General features: G+C 43.2%; 1 protein-coding gene across 2 annotated transcripts in view; it reads left to right on the top strand.

The window, feature by feature from the left end:
• PDE7A (phosphodiesterase 7A) overlaps nucleotides 1-21330 on the top strand; it is a 106013-nt gene extending 84683 nt beyond the window's left edge. For both annotated transcript variants that reach the window (XM_027561080.1, XM_027561081.1), the window contains exons 5-13: nucleotides 1189-1252; nucleotides 6895-6990; nucleotides 8933-9033; nucleotides 11053-11184; nucleotides 11400-11491; nucleotides 13805-13949; nucleotides 14867-14963; nucleotides 15672-15752; nucleotides 19493-21330. In XM_027561080.1, the coding sequence (XP_027416881.1) occupies nucleotides 1189-1252; nucleotides 6895-6990; nucleotides 8933-9033; nucleotides 11053-11184; nucleotides 11400-11491; nucleotides 13805-13949; nucleotides 14867-14963; nucleotides 15672-15752; nucleotides 19493-19701 (1017 nt within the window). In that variant the 3' untranslated portion in view covers nucleotides 19702-21330. The remainder of the gene's footprint in view (nucleotides 1-1188; nucleotides 1253-6894; nucleotides 6991-8932; nucleotides 9034-11052; nucleotides 11185-11399; nucleotides 11492-13804; nucleotides 13950-14866; nucleotides 14964-15671; nucleotides 15753-19492) is intronic.
• The last annotated feature ends 1344 nt before the right edge of the window (nucleotides 21331-22674 follow it).

The raw sequence follows: 22674 nt of genomic DNA, 5'->3' as shown, positions 1-22674 counted from the left end.
GTGGTTTTTTACTAAATGAGGATTTTTTAATAATCTCACATTTCTAACATTTGTAAAAGTATTCTTTGACTTAATACCTACGGGTTAGATGTAGGTTTGTGTAGATGGGGCCAGGGTACCCACTCTATGATTACATTAAAGTGAAAACATTTACTTCCCTGTTTGATAAAACAAATCAATGGAAAAGCACTCATACTTTCTTTAAATTTAAGAAAGTTCACAAGTTCTGCTTTTTCAAATGAGAATATTGGTCTGTGTGTCATTGGTTGTTAGGACTATTATCACTTCTTCTGGTAATACCTAGTATTGCTTATGCTGATTTAGCCATATATGAATATATGACAGTGAACTTTGGGTTCAAAATACAGATTTTTTCTTGAAAATAAAGTCCATGAAATTTTCAGGTTACAAAGACATGGTGTAAAAGTATCTGTTTGATTTTTAGGGTTGTTGTGGGGCTTATTTGCTTGGCTGAAATAACCATCAACCTAAAAATTATGTAGTAAATGCAATGGACTATTCTATTAGGATATTTAAGGAATATTAATAAATAAATTGGGAATGTGTTTTAAGAAGAAAATAACAAATAATTTAAGTGTAGTATATACTACAGGTGTCTGGTACCTGGATTCCAGAGTCTGATCACCTAACTTAAGACCCAGCTCTGTGACTCTCACTGAGCAAGTTAATGACTTTTTCCCTCTTTTCCCATCTGTAAATGAGGGTTGAAAACAATGCCTACATGATAGTGTTGGTGTGAATAGTAAGAATGTGTCAAAAATAAAGCATTTTTAATAGTATCTGGAATGTAGCAAGTATTCAACTATTGCAACTTTTATTAGATTTTTAAAATCTAGTTTCTAGACCGTGCAATGTGTGAACTACACTTCTCTGATGGGTATTGGAATTCTTGACAGTTCATGAGAGCATAAGAATAAGTCAAAAGGAACACCAGCCTTACCTCTGCATTTATCAATTGAGAAAACATTAATTGTTTTTCAAATGGAGTTTATCCCTTTGGACATATTTTGGAGTTGTTTGGAAAGGTCATGACTAAGGAGAGTGATCATTAGCATTTCTTAAGTCGACCACTTTCTGTTTTTGTTAGCTTCCTTATGGACTATCTACAAAAGACAGAGAAAGTTACTGAGATTAAATTACAGTAGGAATGTTTGGTTTTCATTTCAGTGTATGCTGGAAAAAGTTGGAAATTGGAATTTTGATATCTTTCTATTTGATAGACTAACAAATGGTAAGTGAAGACTTTGACTTACTCTCATGTATTCTCAGGATTGCTGCATTGATGGGATTGCCACTGCTTTCATTTATTGAGTGTGGGCGCCCTCTGCTGGCTGAGGGAGCATCCTATTGTTCCTTCTTCAGTGACTGATCTGTAAGCCTAGAGCATCCATCTAAAATTTTACTTTTGATTATCACTCTTAGTAGTAATCAAAAGTAATCCCTGTCATAGTCACTTGGGTATCTCTAATTAAACCTACTGCTGTTAATAAGAGGCTTCTCAGCTGGTTCAGTTGGTAAAGAATTCACTTGCCGATGGCAAGAGACGTGGTTTCAATCCCTGAATCAGGAAGATCCCCTGGAGGAGGGCATGGCAACCCACTCCAGTATTCTTGCCTGGAGAATCCCATGGACAGAGGAGCCTGGCGGGCTGCAAGTCCATGGGGTCGCAGAGTCAGACACGATTGAGCATGCACTTCTATTCTTCTTTTCTCTTGCTATTAATAACCCAACGTACACATTATTATCTCATGGTTCTTGATGTTTCCTTTTTGGGTTTTTTTGTGCTGTAGCCATGTACAGTGACATCCTCCAATCTTATATTCCAGTTTTGATAGCCCGAGATGTGTGGTAGATTGACGCCCTTTTGAGAGATGGCTTTTCTTCTCACTCTGGTTCTCAGGCTCTCTTTCTCTGCACACTTTAGAGAGATGGTGTGTTATGATCAGCAGAGCGGGCCCTTCTGACACTGCTTCTCTCTGGCGGGGTGGGTAGGGGAGAGCTTGGAGCTAATCACTATCTATGGAAAGTTTGAGTACGTTGGAAAAAAATAAAGATGATTCTGATTTGTTTACCTCTTTCTGAGTTCTGTTTTGCTTTGGCTGAAAGTGAAAAAAGTGTTAGCTGCTCAGTCGTGTCCGACTCTGCGGCCCCATGGACTATAGCCCGCCAGGCTCCTCTGTCCAAGGGATTCTCCAGGCCAGAATACTATGGTGGGTAGCTATGCCCTCCTCCAGGGGATCATTCCAACCCAGGGATTGAAGCCAGGTCTCCTGCATTGCAGGCAGATTCTTTACCAACTGAGCCAAGGTTCATTTTTCTTTATTGTCTTTGGGCACAGGAACAAAATTCCCTTTGGGAATCATTTTTCATTTTGTATAAAATTTTTGACGTAAAAAGTTGGTGGTACCTATATATTCCAACTAGACTTTGTCCCTTTTGCCTTTTAAATAAATGAAGCAGAGTGGGAAGTTCACTGAGAGGAAGTTCTCACTGTTGAAATAAGTATGTGGCTCCCTGCTATACTTTGAAACTACCTTTTTTTCCCCCTAATTTTACTTTGGAATAAAGTTCCTTTTTACAAGGAAGCCAAATATGGAAACCACACTATAGTCATCTTGAGAATAGCTTGGGTCCACACAATGGACAGATGGGGAAGGACAGGGAAGCCTGGTGTGCTGCAGTCCACGGGGTCACAAAGAGTCAGACACGACTTAGTGACTGAACAATAACGAAGAAGCTTTTTAGTATCACATCGTCATTCCTCTGAGCTGTGTGGGCCAGGCATAGTGAGGACACCGCTGTGATCACGTTCTAGCTGTCTGTATCTGTCGACAGAAAAACTAGACCATCCCAGGCACAAGTGTGAGGACAGTAAAGGCCACCTCAGTGGCGGAGCCTCCCTCCCACTTCCCCGCCTTCTGTTTTTCTTCTTCTCTCTTCCTGTTCTCTTTCTCTCTGCCCTCTGGTGACCAGTGTCTCTTCCCCTCCCAGGCCCCCACTCAGGCCTGTCCTCCTAGAAAGGACTCTGATCGCGTCTACACAGCTGTCCCTCCATGCAGCCTTCCTTCCCTCTTTGAAAATATAGGTGCCTCAGCTTCTTCCAGATCTGGGAAACTCCCCTTTCCTACCACAACACAAATATTCCTTTAGTCCTTATCTCAGGATAAATATAGATAATACAATGCCCCCCTTAACACCTTCAAGGTCTAACCTCACGTAACACTTAACAGCTCATAGCCTATTCTTAGTCCCCTGGACACTTTGTCACTCACAGAAATAGTTGATTGTTTTTCTCTAGATTTTATTTTTAAAAAGAATGTATCTTGCCAGCCAAGGGGCGTGGCGGTGGAAGTGGATTGAGGGTGGCAGTGTACGATGCGCAGAATTCTAGTCACTGGTCCACGTGAGTTAACTTAGGTAGCACTTGGCTTGCCTGTGGGCTTCCCTGGCAGCTCAGATAGTAAAGAATCTACCTGCAGTGCAGGAGACCCAGGTTTGACTCCTGGGTTGGGAAGATCCCCTGGAGAAGGGAATGGCTACCCACTCCAGTATTCTTGCCTGGAGAATCCCATGGACAGAGGAGCCCGGTGGGTTCTAGTTCATGGGGTCGCAAAGAGTCAGACACGACTGAGCAACTAACACCAGCTCTTCTTTAATCATCTCACCCCTTTTTTGTGGAAAAGGTGGCCAAATGATTTCTTCTTAGAGTTGTTAGGGGTTAGTAGAAACCATCTGTGGTTAGCTGCCCACTTGTTTTACAGATGGTGACCTATTAATGCATATTCAGTTCACTACAGTCACCCAAAAGTTAAGGAATTTTATATAGGAAGAGATATTATTGGGAAACAAGTGGGCAGAAGAAAGTTCCTTTTTAACTTGCATTATTTGGTTGGATCTGCTTTCCTTTCAAAGCTGCTTAGCCTGGAATGAATCCTGGATGATGCATGTACTTGGTATCTAAGTTTTCGCTTCTTGCTCATTGGGCTGGTGTGCCCTGTGTTTCTTCTGTGGTGATTTTTCAAGTGATACTGTGAGGAGGACAGGGAAGAAGCTCTGAGTCCCACTACTCCTGGCTTGTCCACTGCAAGGTAGTAGGATATATTTGGCTTCTCTGGTGGCTCAGATGATAAAGAATCTGCCAGCAATACAAGAGACCCAGGTTGGATCCCTGTGTCAGTAAGATCCGCTGGAGAAGGGAATGCCAACTCACTCTATTATTCTTGCCTGCAGAGTCCCATGGACACAGGAGCCTGGCAAGCTACAGTCCATGGGGTCGCAAAGAGTCTGACATGACTGAGCGACTAACATACACACACAGACACACACACGGAAGATATTAGATGTTGCTTTTTGCAGGAAGGAGTTAAGTTACATGAGATGCCAAGAAAGGGCTTGTCACCCCTGAAGGTCACCTGGCACACGAGGGCCCTCGTTGCTGGACCCGTGTTGTCGCCGGAGCCCAGTCCTTACATGTAGAGTCCCGTCCGGAAACCTGTTGAGAGCCATAACGCCGTAGGCAGGCCTGTCCTTTGGTATGTCTTTATATAGGGTAACTTTTCTCTAAGTTACAAATTTTCTTTTCCAAGAAAGCGTTTGTTTCCATTTTCATATAAAAGAATTTCTTCAGTGCCTGTTTCTTGTTGTAACGTATCAACTAAGCATCACTTGCTTTGAAATAATAAATTTCATTGACTTGTATTCTTACTCACTGGTATTAAGTCAGTTGGTATCTTGTGAACTGAAAATAAGAAAAAAATGCTGGATGCAGGTTTTCATTGTAGTATGGGCGGTACACTTTGACAGATTGGTTCTTGTCAGATTCCTCTGAGGTTCTTGGAGGGAAGACGTTAGCATACCTTTCTTACTGCCGTTTGCCTGAATTCCAGATGAGGGTATTTTACCATTGGATTGCAGCTTCCTTAAAACTCACTCTAGACCCTAGAGATCAATCATTTATTTCATTAGGTTTGGGAAACAGTTTTGGGGAGAACCTATGATTACCTGAATATAGAGAATGAATATACATCCTTTTTTTTTAATTGAAGTGTAACTGACATATTAGCTTGAAGTATACAACGTAGTGATTTACTGTTTGTATACACTGAAAAATAATCACCACATGGGTCTAGTCACCACATATAGAAGTTACATCTTTGTATTATGATGAGAATTTTTAAGATCTGGTATCTTAGCAGCATTCAAGTATGCAGTACACTTTGTCCATCTCCCCACACCCTCACCTCTGGCAACCACCGATCTGTTCTCTGTATCTGTGAGCTCAGGACTTTGTCGTTTGGGTTTAGATTCCATGTAGAGGTGAGATCATACGGCATTTATCTTTCTCTTTCACTTAGCACAGTTCCTCAAACTCCCTCCGTTTGTCACATGAGGCAAGATTTCCTGCTTCTTATGCCTGAGTAATAGCCCATTGCATACATATCACAGTTTCTTTATCCAGTCATGCATCTGTGGGCCCTTAGGTTGATGCCATGTCTTGGCTATTGTAAATAAGCTAGTGAAGATGGGGTACAGATATCTTTTTGAGATAGTGATTCCATTTCCTTCAGATATTTACCCCAAAGTAGAATTGCTCAATCATATGGTAGTTCTAGTTTAAATTTTTTAAGGAACCTCCATTGTTTTCCATAGTGACTACACCAGCTTAAGAACCCCACCAACAGTTCACCAAAGGGTTCCCTTTTCTTCACACCCTTGCCAGCACTTGTTATCACTTATCTTTTTGATCATAGCCATTCTGACAAGTGTGAGGTAATCCCTTGTTGTGGTTTTAATTTGCGTTTCCCTGGTGATCAGTGAACAGCTTTTCATTTACCTATTGGCCACTTGTATGTCTTATTTGGAAAACCATTGATTCAGATCCTTTGCTCATTTTTTAAAACTCAGATTTTTTTTTTTTTTATTATATGTTCTGAAACATCAATGTATCTGTCCCAAGAAAAATTGGTTGTTACAGCAGTAAAAATAGGACCATAGCCCACTTCTTCACCTAATTCTAGACCACATGGGCTCATATTTGCACCAGTAGAGTGTTACCAAAATTTGAATACATTTTTTAAGTTTTCACTTCTTAAAGGTAGAAGATTTGAAATGGGTTTTTTTTCTTTCTGTTTGAAGACGATAAGTGAGGTGGTGTTTAAGAGGGCTCTCTTGGCAGCCACATCCTTTCCCGTGTTGCTCATGCAAACATTGTTCCAGTTAATTTGCTTTTTTTCCTCAGCCATGGGCTTCTCAACAGCTATTCAGGCAGCTTGGATTAGGTTAGCCCAGTAGTCCTTTATCATTATTTGTAAATATTATTACTACACATTTTCATTTAGAACTAGTTGTGTCTTTATATGTTTGTAAGAATCATAGATTTCTTTTGAGAATACAGAATCATGTGTTATGTTATTGTCTGAACGCTGGCAGTAATATATGAGCTTACACACCTTTAAATATAGAGTCTATTTAATTGTTAAATAATACAGCATTTGTAGTCAAGACGCTTTGCTCTGGGACACACCTGCTCAGTTAGGGGGATGGTTGCAAGGAGGTTTTAAGTGCTTTGGGAAATTGAATTAAACTTACTCAGTGTGGATAATTTTCGAAGTTTTCTATCAATTCTAATTATTTATCATCCATTTGTTTGGTTTTTGAAAAATAAAACCAAAAAAAAGTTTTTTCTTAGAATGGAAAAAAAGATGTGATATTTAAAATTCAAAACTGGGAAGATAAGATGTAAATTTTAGATGGACAACAAGTAGGACTTGGTACTCTTTATGTTGTATATTCAAACCCTTATTTGGAAGCACAGTGCAGTTATGTTATTAATATCTTGTATTCCTACTAATGTCTCCTCTCCTTTCTTTTTAGGAAATAGTCTAGTAAGTTTAACCTTTCATTTATTTAGTCTCCATGGATTAATTGAGTACTTCCATTTAGATATGATGAAACTTCGTAGATTTTTAGGTAAGTGATTCTAACCTTACATTTAAGAGTAATATTTATACGGGAACTTGTTACCTTTTCTCTCAGTTATATCAGCTATGGCTTTAAAACTAACCGCCCCAAAGTTAGTGTTTTGAAGCAACACATGTGTGCGGAGCCCTGAGTCTGTGGGCTGCTGCTGGTCTGGCTGAGCTTGTTCGTGTCCCTGCCCGGGACACTGGATGAGCCGCATGGCAGCTTCACGGGCCTTGGCTGGGCCCTTCCCAGGGGCACTGGGCCTGACCCAGCTCAGCTCTACGTGGTCTACTGTTAAATTAAAGGGAGGCAGAGGAGTTTGGCACCGTCACAGAGTCACATTAAAAACAAAAAACAGGAACTTCCCTGGGGGTCCAGTGGCTAAGACTCAGTGTGCCCAATGCAGGAAGCCTGGGTTTGATCCCTGGTCAGGGAACTAGATCCCGCATGCTGCAGCTAAGATCCAGTGCAGCAAGATAAATAAAATAATTTTTTTTTTTTTTAATTATTATTTTACAATGAGCCGAGCTTGTTCAAAGTGCGGTGGCCAGTTTTTAGGAGACCGCTGGTGTGTCCAGAGCTCAGGCTGGACGCTGGCACCTTCCCATCCACCACAACCCTATTGCCGGAGCTGGTCACAGGGGGGACTGCACCCCTGGGTGGGGAGCTGTGAGGGCCCAGTGCCATGGGTGGGGGCACCAGGGGCCTGGTGAGCTGGAGCCCCTTTACCCACAGTCTCCCATGTCAGCCACAACTTTCTCACAAAGACAACACAACTTCTGTCCTTTCCTCACTTCTTGAAGATTAAACCCTTAAATGATTAGGTACGTGGCACTTGGATCTTCTCTTTTCCTGATCCCTGAAATCTCTTGACAGCAACCTCCAAGGATTATTTTGACTATGTTTTAATGTACAGAGTGATATTTAAGAGCACTCTGCCAGGAAACAAATTGGGGTCATTCACTAAATAAATGTGTTAGAAGAAAATTAGCATAAGGATTCTTTCTTATTTTTTTAAGGAAGAAGAGAATATTTTCTTTCCTCTTAAGTAGCTAACTAAGAGAAGATATCGAGGACTTTTTGAAAGACTGCTAATGCATATTTATTTATAAATTGTATGTCTGTAATATGTACTAATACATAAATTATACAAGCACATACAAACGTAGATATTAACGAGAGTATTTAAAAAGCTATTTTAAAGGATGGAATCAGAGTCAGTGGAAAGTTCCAGTGCTCTTCGCCCCTCACCTGTGTGTCCTAGTGTACCACTTTGGGGTTGGCTCACGGTACCGGGCACCACTGGGCCGAGTGCAGGGCTGCTGGGGCCGTGGTGCAGGTTTGATGGTGGCAGGTTTGGCTGGACCCCTCGGTCTCGTCTCCTTTTTCATGGTTAACGTAACTGACGCTGAGCAGAGGAGGCAGATGAACAGGTCATCCTTCCCGCACTCCTAAAAAACTAATTCCAGATCCAAAACTCACCTCACTGATAAAGCATCCTGGAATCCACACACATTCCCCAATGTCTGTACTCGTATTGCATCAGAGATGTTTGTTCTCTAACGGATTCATCGTTCCTGTAACAGCATCTAGCACAATACGTATTTATTGAATGAATTGTACTCCTTTTACTTAACTAAAATTCTTTTTAAAGTAAACAACAGTCAAAGGAGTTTGGCACAATGAGATTGACATTTTAAAAGAGAAGAAGAAAAAAAATAATTTTACAAATTTGACATGAATACCTTCTCGTTTTAAAAGTTTCAAACGAGTTAGTCACAGTGGTGGTCATGTGAGTTCTGGAGTGGTTATCATCTCTCTGAATTGAACAGTTAGCTGATAGCCACGTGAGTAGGGTAAGTGGGAAATACATAATTGTTGCAATTTTTGCACTTGTAAGTGCCTCCTGTTTGCAATTAAATTGGGGGTCTTTTTTCCTTTGATGCAGTGATGATTCAAGAAGATTACCACAGTCAGAACCCTTACCACAATGCAGTCCACGCTGCCGACGTTACTCAGGCCATGCACTGTTACCTAAAAGAACCTAAGGTAAGGTGCCGGCGTTTACAGTCAGCCAGAGCCCTGAGCAAACTCTCTTGATTTAATTTCAAGCACTTCCTTAAGTTAGTGATTTTGTTGTTGTTTACTCTCTCAGTCATGTCTGCCTCTTTGTGACCCCATGAGCTGTAGCCCACCAGGCTCCTCTGTCCATGGAATTCTCCAGGCAGGAATACTGGAGTGGGTTGCCAGTTCTTCCTCCAGGGGATCTTCCCACCCAGGGATTGAACCCACCTCTCCTGCATTGGCAGGCGGATTTTTTTTTTTAACCACTGAGCCACCTGGGAAGCCCTAAGTTGGTGATTTAATCAGACTCAGAAGCTTCCTTCTCAGGAATGAGATGTAGCAGGATCAAGTTTGCAAATGTGGCTGTATTTTTAATCACACTTTAAGCTAGAGAATCGAGGTGATTGTCGAGAGCAAGGCTGCAAAAGCCCAAGCGAGGGCCAAGCCATCCAGCTTCTCCACGCGAGTCATCTGGCGATTACACTGAGCTCCATGAGGACAGGGATGGCATTGGTGTCATGTCCAGTGATGAATAGGGAGCTGTGAGACTGAAGTGGGAGAAATTACAGAACTGTCCTGGCTGTGGAGGGAGAACAAAGCAGACAAGACCAGCAACCCAGCTGCTGCCCGTGAGGGGCCGTTTCTGTAGCCGTGGGGCAGGAGAGAGGTGGGCAGTTGGTGAGGTCTTTGGAAATCAGAATGAGGAGGATGTGGTGTCTGGATGCCTTTGTTGGGGGTGAAGTAGGAAGAGGGATGGGTGGATACCGCCCTGAGCAGCTGAGGGAATTGCTGAGAGGGAGAGAAGGTAGAAGAGGGGAGAGGCCCGGGGAGATGGTGAGCTCCATTGTGGATGTGTGTGGTTATGCGTGTCCCTGCCATATCCAAGTGGAGGGATCTAGTGAAGAGGTGGATAGGAGTCTGCAGTAAAACAGAGAAGTCAGAGTTGGGGGTCATCAGCCATAGATGTAATGGAAGCCATGTTTGCTCATGGACGTTTCCTGTTCTAGAGCTGGTAAAATTACATCCGCCCTCCCTTAGGCCTGCTTCTAGACTCCTCTCCTCTGGGGTCTTAGTTCCAGCTAGATGTTGGGAGGGAAGCAGGCTGACAGGGCCAGTTTGTGCCAGTTGATGCCAACTCCAAGAATACAGCCACGTGGGTGCCACTCTTCTGGTTTTTCAAGAGATCGTGGAATATGTGAAAATACCCCAATTAAAAAACCAATTTTATTGTGGCATCATTCATATACAGTGATAAAAATGGATACGTTTTATGCATGTACACCCAGCTGCCCCAATTTTTAAATTAAACTGTAAAAAAATACTCAGGGGGAAAAAAAAACAAACCTCTGGGCCAAGCCTAAAGTTTCTCTTTGACAGTCTTGTGGGAGAAATTGGTACTTCACCACCACACAGCCAGGGAAGTGGACCGATGGAACTAAGTGCTGCATTCCAGGGGACCTGAGCCGGTGCGGGGGTAAACCTGGTCCACAGGCTGTGGGGGCCTCACCCTCCCACTGGCCACGCCCAGCCGGAAGCCAGGGCTGCGGAGCGATGCCGGGCACAGGAGGGGAGAGTGTGCGGGCGAATACGGATGCAGAGGCCGTCTTAACCCGTGCACGTCTGGCAGTGGTGACGTGAAACACTTTTTGCCAGTGTAGCCCTGATCATCCTTATTTTAAACACTTTTCACCATGAACATACTCAAAAAGATGGTTTATACTTTAGCTGTCATCTTAGTTACGCTTGTTTCAAATGAAGCCGTGTAAGGGTGAGCCGGGTCCACGACCTCCCCACGGGCAAGGGACTGCATCATACCACGCCTCCCGCCAGGGGCATGAGTGGACAGCACGTGGCAGGCACGCCTTGGCCTGGACGAACGGTCAGAGAAACACGAGGGGAGGAGGCCGTGGAGAGTCTCATTCAAGGCTGATTTAGAACAGCTGTTGTCATGGTACAGTTCGTTGCAGACACGTCTGTAATCAGTTATTCCTCGCCACCGTCTAGCTTGCCAACTCTGTAACTCCTTGGGACGTCTTGCTGAGCTTAATTGCAGCTGCCACTCATGATCTGGATCATCCAGGTGTTAATCAACCTTTCCTCATTAAAACTAACCATTACCTGGCAACTTTATACAAGGTGAGTGCAAGCTCTTCCTCAAAGTTTAATATTCTTGTATTCTAGAAAATGGGTCACGTTTTAAAGGAGTAAAAGTAAATTGGTTCTCAGTGAATGTTAGAATTTTAACCAGCTTGATATTACTTAGAAATATTGCTTTATGTTCAGAAAAAGACTTACCCTTTGCTGATTCAGATCTGCCCTTTTTGTTTTGTTTTGTTTTGTTTTTTTGGTAGAATACCTCAGTTCTGGAAAATCACCACTGGAGATCTGCAGTGGGGTTATTGAGAGAATCTGGTTTATTCTCACATATGCCATTAGAAAGCAGGTAGGTTAAGACAAAATTAATTATTTATGAACTGTGGATATTAAGTTGGAAAAACAATTATTTAAAGTTTTTAAGATTATGTTGTTATATTCAGGTATTCCACAATTTGGGGGTGAAAATGAAAGTCGCTTAGCTGTGTCCAACTCTTTGCAATCCCATGGACTGTAGCCCACCAGGCTCCTCTGTCCATGGGATTGTCCAGGCAAGAATACTGGAGTGGGTAGCCATTCCCTTCTCTAGGGGATCTTCCTGATCCAGGGATTGAACCCAGGTATCCCACATTGCAGGTGGATTCTTTACTATCTGAGCCACCAAGGAGGCCCCAGTTGGGGGGTAGGTTATCTTATTTTACAAATTTGTATCAAAATTTTAGTCATTTACACCTATTCTGAAATAGTAGCATTTTTTTTTTCAGTGAATTTTTATGAAGGATCAATCCACAGATACTACAAAATGCACTCTGGATACACAGTGGCTCAGTCATGTTTACCACTTATTTATGTAAATAGAATTACATATTTCCATTTTATACTCTTGAATAAAACCTTAATGTAAAGGTAAATTGGATAGAAAGTAAACAATCTGTATAATAAATCGATTCATTAAAATCTGTTTTAGGAAAAATAATGAAGAGAAAGAATGGAAAACCTAGTATTTTTTTTTTAGACATCAGTGTCATTTGATGTCAAGCAGACCATCTGAGTGGGACTTCCCAGGTGGCTCAGTGGCAAAGAACCCACCTGCCAATGCAGGAGACACAGGTTTGATCCCTGGGTCAGGAAGGTCCCCTGTAGGAGGAAATGGCAACCCACTCTAGTATTCTTGCCTGAAGAATTCCACAGACAGAGGAGCCTCAGGGGCTATAGTCCATAGGCTCTCAAAGAGTCGGACACGACTGAATGACTGAACAACTAAGCGTGCGCGCACACGCGCACACACACACCATTTGAAAAGCTAACAAAGAGCACTAACTTAAAGGAGCCCGATACGGGGGTATTGTCAACAGAATCTCGTCATTGGTCCACCAGCAAAAGCTTTTAATGGTGTCTCATCCCGAGAAGGTGACCTGGGGAAACGATGTCAGTGGGTATCAACTGCCTAATTCTAGAGAAAGGGGAACATAAAAATGCGTTAGGATGACAAGGTTTAAGTTACCGTCACTGCTCTTTCGTTTTTCTTTCCCTTTCTCAATTTAAAAGAACTTTATAAAACAACAGTTTTTGGTAATGATCATAAGAAAAAAGGTGGACTTTAAAAAAAATTTTTAAGTCTGTATTCATGGCTACCATTTGGAGTTTGACAATACTTCTGGTAAGTAAAATTGTTTCTTGTCGTCGTACAAATATATAAAAACTATTTAAACCACCATATACTAACTGGTGTTAGTATATATAAATGCTCTTTTTCTTGAATAAGATGGATTAAATTGTTTGCTTTATTATTCCCTTTTTATCATGTGTTGCATTTGATGTTAATCCTGTTGAATTCTCAAATTTGTTTCAAATAAAAACTGAAAATCAGGAATACTACACAATTGTGTCCTTTTATGTCTTCTTTCTTTAGGGTTTTATTTAATATTCGATATTGTGAGCTTTTTAATCTATAATGATCAGCTCTTTACTGATCATTATACAAAGAAAACATTGGCGATGGCCCATTGAAACAAAAGGAATTTTTGAACATTCTTCCTATTTGACTTGAGAAAGCTTTTTAGATGATATATTTGTTATCTGTATTAACATATTACATTTTCCCTTCCAGAAAATTTGAACAGTCTTACAGATAATTGATTCTTGAATTTGGCTCTGAAAATATAATTGAATCTAAACTGTATTACATCGCTTGGTGGAGCTTCATTAGCGTTTACTCAGACATATTTTCTCATGTCTGCAGGAGTCAGTCATCAAATAGTCCGTTCCTCCTCCATCTGACCCTCATCCTGCATCTCAGGCACCCAACAAAGAATCCAGAGTTTTTCCCTACATCACAGCAAAAAATTTTCTCAAGCAACATGTCAATTGTACATCACTTATTTTTTTTAAGGCATATAATTCCACCTTAAGACCTTCCTTTCGGAGTGTTTGCCAAGTGGTATTTTCCTACAAGCTCTCTAGGTCTTGGATTGACCATTGTAGTAGGTTTTTAAAAATGCATTCCTTAAAACCCATATTTTTCAGTAGGTTAAAAGTTGAATGGCAGAATATCTTAGAGCTCAGTAAAGCTTTCTGCGTATTAAGATTAAGGGAAAAATAATTAAGAAGTAGCTATTCAACTGAAATCCTTGTGTTTCTCTGTCTGTTTCTCTACTTCCAGACAACAGATGGAGGCTCAGATAGGCGCTCTGATACTGGCCACAGACATCAGCCGCCAGAATGAATACTTGTCCTTGTTTCGGGCCCATCTGGACAAGGGCGATCTACATCTGGAAGATGCCAGGCATAGGCACTTGGTCTTACAGGTAAAATGTGGCCTGGAAAAATTCTATTTCTAGGGCAGATCGTTAGAATAAAAATGAAATGTTCTCATGTAGTTCTCTGAGTGGTTAAATCTTGAGAGCAAGCTGTGGTCTGCAAAGTGTCACACAAGGCTACACAGGAAAGGGCCATCACTTTTGTCTTTTTCACACTTGAGATTTCTAACAGTAAAACAGTGTTTACAAGATGCGGTACCAGTCAACAGTAGCAGCTTTTTTTTGTTGTTTCGTTTTTTGGCTGTGCCACATAGCACACAGGATCTTAGTTCCCTGACCAGGAATTGAACCTGTGCCCCCTGCATTGGATGCACAGTCTTAACCACTGGATGGCCAGGGAAGTCCCAAACAGCATTTTATTTTAACAAGTTCTCACACATGAAAAATGAGAAATGACTGATTGGTTTGTAGCTTTCTGATTAATATAGTTCTGTGTTAGCTGTCTGGAATTATCAAGCATGTTCAGTTTGGTTAGCAGGCTTTCAGCACCTCTATAAAATAATTGCTGTAACTAACAGTATCATAAACTCAGTGTGAAAATGAAAGTCGCTCAGTCGTACCCCAACTTTTTTCATCCCCATGGACAGAGGAGCCCATCAGACTTCCTCTGTCCATGGGATTCTCCAGGCAAGAACACTGGAGTGGTTGCCATTTCCTTCTCCAGGGGATCTTCCTGACCCAGGGATCGAGTCTGCTGCAGACTCGCATCTGCTGCATTGGAGGCAGATTCTTTACCATCTGAGCCACCAGGAAAGCCCCAAACTCAGTGTAAAGGATAACAGATGTCCTGTTGCAACATTTTCTTTTTTAAGGTGTTCTTTTCCTGCTATTAGAGTATATTTAAACTTGGTACATTTGAAATTTTACTTTTTTTCTTAAGATAGTTTCAATATTTTGCTTGCTAGATGGCTTTGAAGTGTGCCGATATTTGTAACCCGTGTCGGACCTGGGAATTAAGCAAGCAGTGGAGTGAAAAAGTAACAGAGGAATTCTTCCATCAAGGCAAGTTACAGTGTTGAGTGTTGAGTGATCACCTGTCCATTTCATTTTTTGGCATCATATGAATAAAATAACTTAGACAATTAAAGTAACTTAGACAAAATAACTGCTAGACAGCTGTAGAGTCTAGCAGTAGGTGCCTGATAGTTTTAGTGGCGGTTCACAATAGATGGATATAGAACCAGTAATGCACAATTTGGGGACCTGTTTTGAAAAAATCAGCAGTTGTCTTTTGAAATGATCTGATGTGTGTGCATTTATGAATAGACATAGAGCAAGTTGGGAGTTTTGCTGTACAGAAAGATTGTCCCGCCCTTGCTCCATCCTTGTCCCGTGTGAAGGGTATGGCCATAGGACATATTTTGTGAATTAAAGCCAGAAAGATAAAGATCTTCATTCCATGCGTCTTCCTTTTAGAAATCTTAAGTTTTAAACTAAAATGCTGTGACAGAATTACAATCCTGGGATAACATCTAGTTAAGTTTTCCACCCTCTCCATTTGAAATAGGTTATCAGCTTGGCAACCTTTTCTATGTGTGAATAACTTAAAATTTAAAAAAGAACTAATTTAGAAGGCGTCCTCTCATGAGGATTAAGTATGTTACATTTTTCCTAAGGAATTTACAGGTAAGATGAAGACTTTAATTATATTTTTAACCAATAAGGTATAGTCCACATAAAGAATTCTCTTTCTCTTTTTTAAATTTCTAGGAGATATAGAAAAAAAGTATCATTTGGGTGTGAGTCCACTCTGCGATCGTCAGACTGAATCAATTGCCAACATCCAGATTGGTAACTATACATACTCAGATATAACTGGTTTTTAAAATGCCATTCACTTTAATTTTGTCAGGAAGAGAGGTACATCTGAAATATAAATATTAAAATGCTTATTTCTAATTTTTAAATAATCTTATTCCTGGATTTTTTTTTGACCCTTATAATTTACTCTCACTTGATTTTAGTTGGTAAAAAGCAGAGCAGGTCCAGTGGTTAAGAATCTGCCTTCCACTGCAGGGGACACAGATTTGATCCCTGGTTGGGAAAGATCTCATGCACTGGGGTGGCTAGGCCTGTGTGCCACAACCACTGAAGCCCATGTGCCTAGAGCCCGTGCTCTGCAACAACAGAAGGCAGTCACTGCAACAAGAAGCCTGCGCATGACTAGAGAAAGCCCGTGCACAGCAAAGAAGACCCCGCACAGCCAGAAATTAAATAGTTAAAAAGCAAGCAGAAAAAAAAAAAAAAGGCAAGCAGAGCAGGTTGCAGTAACTTTCTGTTCTAAGATGGAAAGAATAGGAACTTCCCTGATGGTTCAGTGGTTAAGAATCTGCCTGCCAATGTAAGGGACACAGGTTTGATCCCTGGTCCAGGAATGTCCAGGAAGGCTTCCCTGGTGGCTCAGAGGTTAAAGCATCTGCTTCCAATGCGGGAGACCCGGGTTCGATCCCTGGGTCGGGAAGATCCCCTGGAGAAGGAAATGGTAACCCACTCCAGTATTCTTGCCTGGAGAATCCCATGGACGGAGAAGCCTGGTAGGCTACAGTCCATGGGGTCGCAATGAGTCGGGCACAACTGAGCGACTTCACTCACTCACTCACTCACCAGGAAGATCCCACATGCTGTGGGGCAACAGAGCCCATGCACCTGCTCTCTGCAACTAGAGGAAAGCCCACGTACAGCAATGAAGATCCAGTGCGGCACTCCCCTCCCCAGCCCCCAGACCCCAAAAAAGAAAGAAACTCTGTCACTCTGGAACCACTAGACCTGATTGCCAGTGAACACTTGCAACCTCAGGCTCTTCTGCTCCACCTGCTGGTTGAAGCTGACTCTGCAGCACTGCGCACAGGCCCCTGTAACCTGGCCTCAAGTCGTCTCCCCAGCACCCACCCTCTCTTTTACCTTCAGCAACTTGGGACCCCACTGGGCTCTGCACAGCCACACCTGTGTGAAGGCAGGAGTCCCAGGCACGTGGACTGTCCTGGGACAGTTAAGTAGACTCACAAATGGTTGGGCAGCTCCTGACTCACAGCCACCCAAGACAAGCGCTGCTGGGCTCCTCTTCTTCATTCGCCCAGTTTATACAGTTAGCAGGTGTTGGTCTTTGTGACCTCAAATCCTAAGGGAAAGTGGGGCTTGGAAAGATTCTCCTTCTAGGGTAAGTCAGGGAACTGTTAGAATAAACTCAGTGCTAAGCAGCAGTTACCCGGAGCCAGCGTGTGGTCAGTAAGCAGAAGTCATGTTGAGTCGATAGGTTTTCTTCTGTGATAGGAGCCCTGGGTCTGTCGTGTGCGGGGTGAGAGTGAGGCACGTGACCCGGCACCCTGTGGTGTCTGGGACAAGAATAGAGAGGGGCACGTGGACAGGGACAATTAAGTGGATTCAACAAGTGGTTGGACTGCTCATAAGTCCAGGGTGCCTCCCGACTCTGTCTGTGGCCCCGGCCTGAGTACTGTTACTGGGTGCTTAAGACCTCAAAGAATCCCAGGGAACAGAGAGCGTGGAGAGACAGCTAGTCTGTTGGATGGGAGAAACAGGATGCAGATGCTCTGAGCCGGTTGGAATGGTGGGAGAATCAAAGAACAGGGATCCAGGCCTTCCAGTGGTTAAGAATTTGCCTGCCAATGCAACAGGAGAAGCCACTGCAATGAGAAGCCCCAACCACAACTAAAGAAAAGCCTGCGCAGCGACAAAGACCCAGCACAGCCACAAATTTGTTTTTTAAAAAAAATTTTTTTAAAGGCTGAATGATACTCCATTTTTAAAAAAGAAAATGGATCCTGTGAAACCAGTGGTAATAAAGTCCTACATTTGGGTACAAGACCCCAGCTGCTCATGATCTGACTGCGGCACCTAGAAAAAGATGGGGCTCTGGGCGCAGGATCAGCCAGACTGGGGGTATGAGGGTGGCTGCTGCCAGAGGCTGAAATGCTCTCTCACCACAGTGGTGATGTTTTTCTCGTGTCCTGTCTCTCCTCACCAGAACATTCCTCATGGCAGGCACATCTCGACTATTCACTGCTGAGCCCTGGCCAACCCAAAGCAGTGCTTGGCATAGAGTAGGTTCTCAGTTAACTCGTGTGGAGGAGATGGGAGACCCGGAAGAAAGCTGTGTTTCCAGTATCGGCACTGCTACTTCAGAGACCAGAATTGGTACACTTAAAATTCAACCATCAGACCATATGTGACTTTTCTGATTAAAAGTAGTGGGCGCTAACTGCTTTGCTTCCATGACATTTAAAAATATATATATTATTTGGCTGCACAGGTCTTAATTGTAGGATCTTCAGTCTTCGTTACAACACGTGGGATCTTTACTTGCACCATGCAAACTCTTTATTGTGGCGTGTGGGATCTACTGCCCTGACCAGGGCACGAAGCCAGGCCTCCTGCATTGGGAGCACAGACCAGCAGGGAAGTCCCACCACTGAGACTTTCTTGTTGGCTAAGTGGACCGTGTGTAGTTTGTGGTCCATAGAGTCTTTCCCTGAGAAGAAAGTTTTAGAGATGAAAAAAATTTTAAACTGTTAACAGTGATAGAATTTGAATGTGTATTTTCGTGTCCTTGATCAAAAGTTTAGGAAGATGATGTTATATTTGCTTTTGTTAAGGTGTTTCCTAGGAGGCTTCTTCCACCCTGTGTAAGATACTGTGTAGTATTATTAAGTCAGATACAGTGTGGGCTCGAGTACTGTGTAACCCAGAGATGCAGGCTGTCCTGAAATCGCCTTTCCTTTTCTGACTGAATTAAGGGAGATCGGTGGTATGAGCTGTCCATAAAGTAGGCCTAGTACACTTCCATCTTCACTTTAGTGATGGTTTAATCTTTGTTCTTCTTAGACTTGTACTTGGTGTCATGTTGTTGTGTAGTTGCTAAGTAGTGTCTGACTCTTCGTCACCCCATGGGCTGTAACATGCCAGGCTCCTCTGTCCGTGGGATTTCCCAGGCAAGGATACTGGAGCGGGTTGCCATTTCTTCCTTCAGGGGATCTTCCCAACCCAGGTCTCCTGCATTGGCAGGCAGATTGTTTATCACCAGGGAAGCCATGGTGTTGTGAGTTTTGGCTTTATAAATTCTGAGGTATCAGTACATAGAAGCTGCCCTATGCTCATGATGAGGGGTGATGATCACCCCCGACTGATGGCAGAGCTGCTGCACCTCGGTTCCGGTCTCGTCACCCGCAGCCCAGGAGACCCCCTTAGCTCTAGCAGTCTTGCGGGAACCAGCCCTCGGACCCACTGAGCTCTGCTGCAGGGCCACCGCAGTTTTGCTGAAACATTGATAGAAGGATGTGGTTGGTGCAGCTGAGAGGAATCATCAGCAGAGATGTGCTGCGTTTGTCAGCTCACCTTCACTTCAAGTTTCATTACGTTGCTTACATAGATTCTTCGAGAAGGTATGTAAATTTTCACACATGTCTAGAAAAATAAGAGCTAGATAGTACTGGAATAGGGCTTAAGAGAGTAGACTCTGTATTGACATTTGAAAGTTTCAGAACACACACAGAGGCCTTTTCTCCTTGTTTCCTCAGGTTTTATGACCTATCTTGTGGAGCCTCTGTTCACGGAATGGGCCCGGTTCTCCAATACCAGGCTGTCCCAGACGATGCTCGGACACGTGGGGCTGAACAAAGCCAGCTGGAAGGGACTGCAGAGAGAGCAGCCCAGCAGCGAGGACGCTGATGCTGCATTCGAGGAGTTGAGCTCACAGTTATTACCTCAGGAAAACCGGTTACCCTAACCCCCAGAACCAGTGGACAGATGCCTCCTAGAGGTTGTTAGAAATGTGAAACGGGGTCTTGAGGTGAGAGAACTTACTCTTGACTGCCAAGGGAAATGAATGATGCCAGCATTATTTATTTCCAAGATTTCCTCTGTTGGATCATTTGAACCCACTTGTTAAGGACAAGACCCGAACCTACAGCAATATGCATTTGGCTTTTTGTGGGAGACCTTGAAGAGGCGCAGCGCCTGGCAGGAGCGAAACGGAGGGAATATGAGGAAGTTTTTGCAGGAAGGATTGCAGTGGCTCGTGTGCTCTTCGAAGCATCATCGTGAAGCTTGAACTGAAGCCTTCAGCAGAAATCTTCGGAATTTAACCAGCATGATGCAAACAGTGTGTATCGGTACCTTCCACTGATTCTGTCGGAGAAAATGGAAATGTGAAGTGCCCAGTGTCTGCACCTCTGGCAGGACTCAATGTTTACAAACCAACTCTTGAAATATTGGTTCTCAATTTGCCTTGGAGCATGATTGTGAAGGAACCACTAAGAATTCTGAAGATCAAACCTAGAACTGCAGCTCTTTCTCCCCCTCCCCCGGTTTGCCTTTTTTTCCTTCGGATGCCACCAAAGCCTCCCATTTGCTCTGGTTTATTTCGTGCACTGGAGACTGAGCATTTATCATAGAGTGCCGCCGAGCTTTCACTCCAGTGCTGTTTGGCAATGCAATTTTTTTTTAACTTTGGTTTTTAATTTGGGGCGGGCGGGGCAGAACCCCAGTGTCCTAGCTGTGTGATGATTCCGCGGTGAAGACATTGCATGTTGTCTTCACTACTGTACACTTGACCTGCACATGCAAGAAAACAAAAAAAGGTGGAATGTTTCAAACACCATAATCAGCTCAGGGTATTGCCAATCTGAAATAAAGTGGGATGGGCCAGTGTGTCCTTCAGAGCAAGGGTACTAAAGTCCCTCTCGCTGCAGGGAGTGAGAGGTATGTCGTGTGTGTGTGGATGTGTGTGTGGGGCACGCTCGTGCATGTGTGACTGTGCATGTGTTCTATTTATCCACGTGGCAAGGATCGGAGACGTCGGCTTTTATTTATTATTGTAGAATGTGACGTAGTGAGCAGCCACACGTGGGAGGGGAAGGGAGGTCGGCCGTGAGAGATGATGGCTCCAGACGCCAGATGCCTTAACTATGCACCAAGCTAAGTGACCAAACTTCTTGTTTTGATTTGAAAAAAAGTGCATTGTTTTCTCGTCCCTCCCTTTGACGAAACGTTCCCCTTCGACGGGCCTTTTGATGTGAACAGATGTTTTCTAGGACAAAAAAAAAAATCTAAGGACTAATTTTAAATTTAACAAACATTCCACTTTTGTAATTTGTTTTAAATTGTTTCATGTATAGTAAGCACAACTGTAATCTAGTTTTAAGAGAAACCGGTGCTTTCTTTTAGTTCAATTGTATTTCCCTTGTTACTGTAAAAGACTGTTTATTAATTATGTTTACAGTTTGTCGCAACAGCCATTTTCTTGGGAGAAAGCTTGAGTGTAAAGCCATTTGTAAAAGGCTTTGCCAGACTCATTTTAATATGTGCCTGTTGCTGTTCACTTTTGATGAATAAAACCTATCTTTTCACATTTTTATCTTTGATATTTACCTTATAAGTCAGTCTGTGGGAAAGGATAAGGCAAAGTTACCAAGAACTAAGCGTCCACTTCTTGATTCTAGCCCTGGCTCACAGGACTTGCTCAGGTGTCGCTGGGTGCAGGCATCATCCTGTGAGCTCACCTGTCACCTGCACTTCACAGGTGAGATGCCGAGGCCCGGGGCATAGATGGCTGAGTCCTCACAGCCCGGAGAAGTCAGCTCTGAGCCCAGTCTTTGGTCTCACCTGTCACCTGCACCTCACAGGTGAGATGCCGAGGCCTGGGGCATAGATGGCTGAGTCCTCACAGCCTGGAGAAGTCGGCTCCGAGCCCGGTCTCTGGTCTCCACAGCCCTTTGTTCCCACGGCGGGAACCTCAGGCCCTCGTGCAGGTACCAGAACACCACTTGTGTTGGCATTTTTAAAGTCAAGTAATAGGAAATGGCCACCTGATTCTGCTTGACTGGTTTCAGTGTAAGAAAGGCACCACTGGGCCTCTCCTCGGTCTCCCCAAGCCCGTTTCATTGGAAGGGGTAAGTGTAAACTCTGAACGCAAACATACTGTCATCTACTGTCATCATTTGCATAGAAGAGTGAGGACCAGTAGAAGTACAGCGTGAGCCAAGTAGGTGATTGTCGATTCTGGAGTAATCACATGTTTTAAAAAAAGATGAAATTTATTCCAGCATGTCTAGAATATTCTATCATTTAGATATGTAGCCACAAAACAAGAGAAAAAAAAATAGGTAGCCATTATTAAAAAGCGACTATTGAGATGTTTTGCATTCTTTTCTCTGTTACCAAGTCTCTGCAATCTGGTGTGTCCTTGACGCTTACAGCACATCTCAGTTTGGGCCAGCTGTGTCTCAGGTGCCCGGTCTCCACGTGTGGCTCGTGGCCACCACGCTGGACTGCTGGGTGCTGAAGTCTGATGGAGGCGAATCTGACACACTCTGTGTGGTGAGGAAACTTGCGACTCACAGACCTAGTATGACAGCATGTGGAGAGCAGAACTGTCTCACAGCAAACTCAACTGCAACCAAACTCACAGAAACTAATTGCTTTTTTCCCGTTAGTAGTTTAATTTACAATGAGAAAGGTAACTATCAATCATTCTTTCATTTTAGGCAGATCTCCTTGGGAAGCTAAATTACAATCAGCTGGTTACTTGCGCATGGATTCCGAGCCAGGGAAGCAAGGTCCCTCACGCATCCTATAAGGAGGCGCCGACTGATGCTCGTGCTCGGGTGGACCGTGGTTCCCTGGACGAGGCTAGAGACTGAGTCCCAGGAGCTGCATCTGCACGTCCGCTTGACTGGCATGTCTAGTAGGTATGTCAGAC

Source organism: Bos indicus x Bos taurus, chromosome 14 (assembly GCF_003369695.1).
Source record: "Bos indicus x Bos taurus breed Angus x Brahman F1 hybrid chromosome 14, Bos_hybrid_MaternalHap_v2.0, whole genome shotgun sequence".
Classification (NCBI taxonomy): domain Eukaryota; kingdom Metazoa; phylum Chordata; class Mammalia; order Artiodactyla; family Bovidae; genus Bos; species Bos indicus x Bos taurus.
Note: the sequence above shows the minus strand (reverse complement) of the source record. Positions and strands in the feature narration are given on the sequence as shown.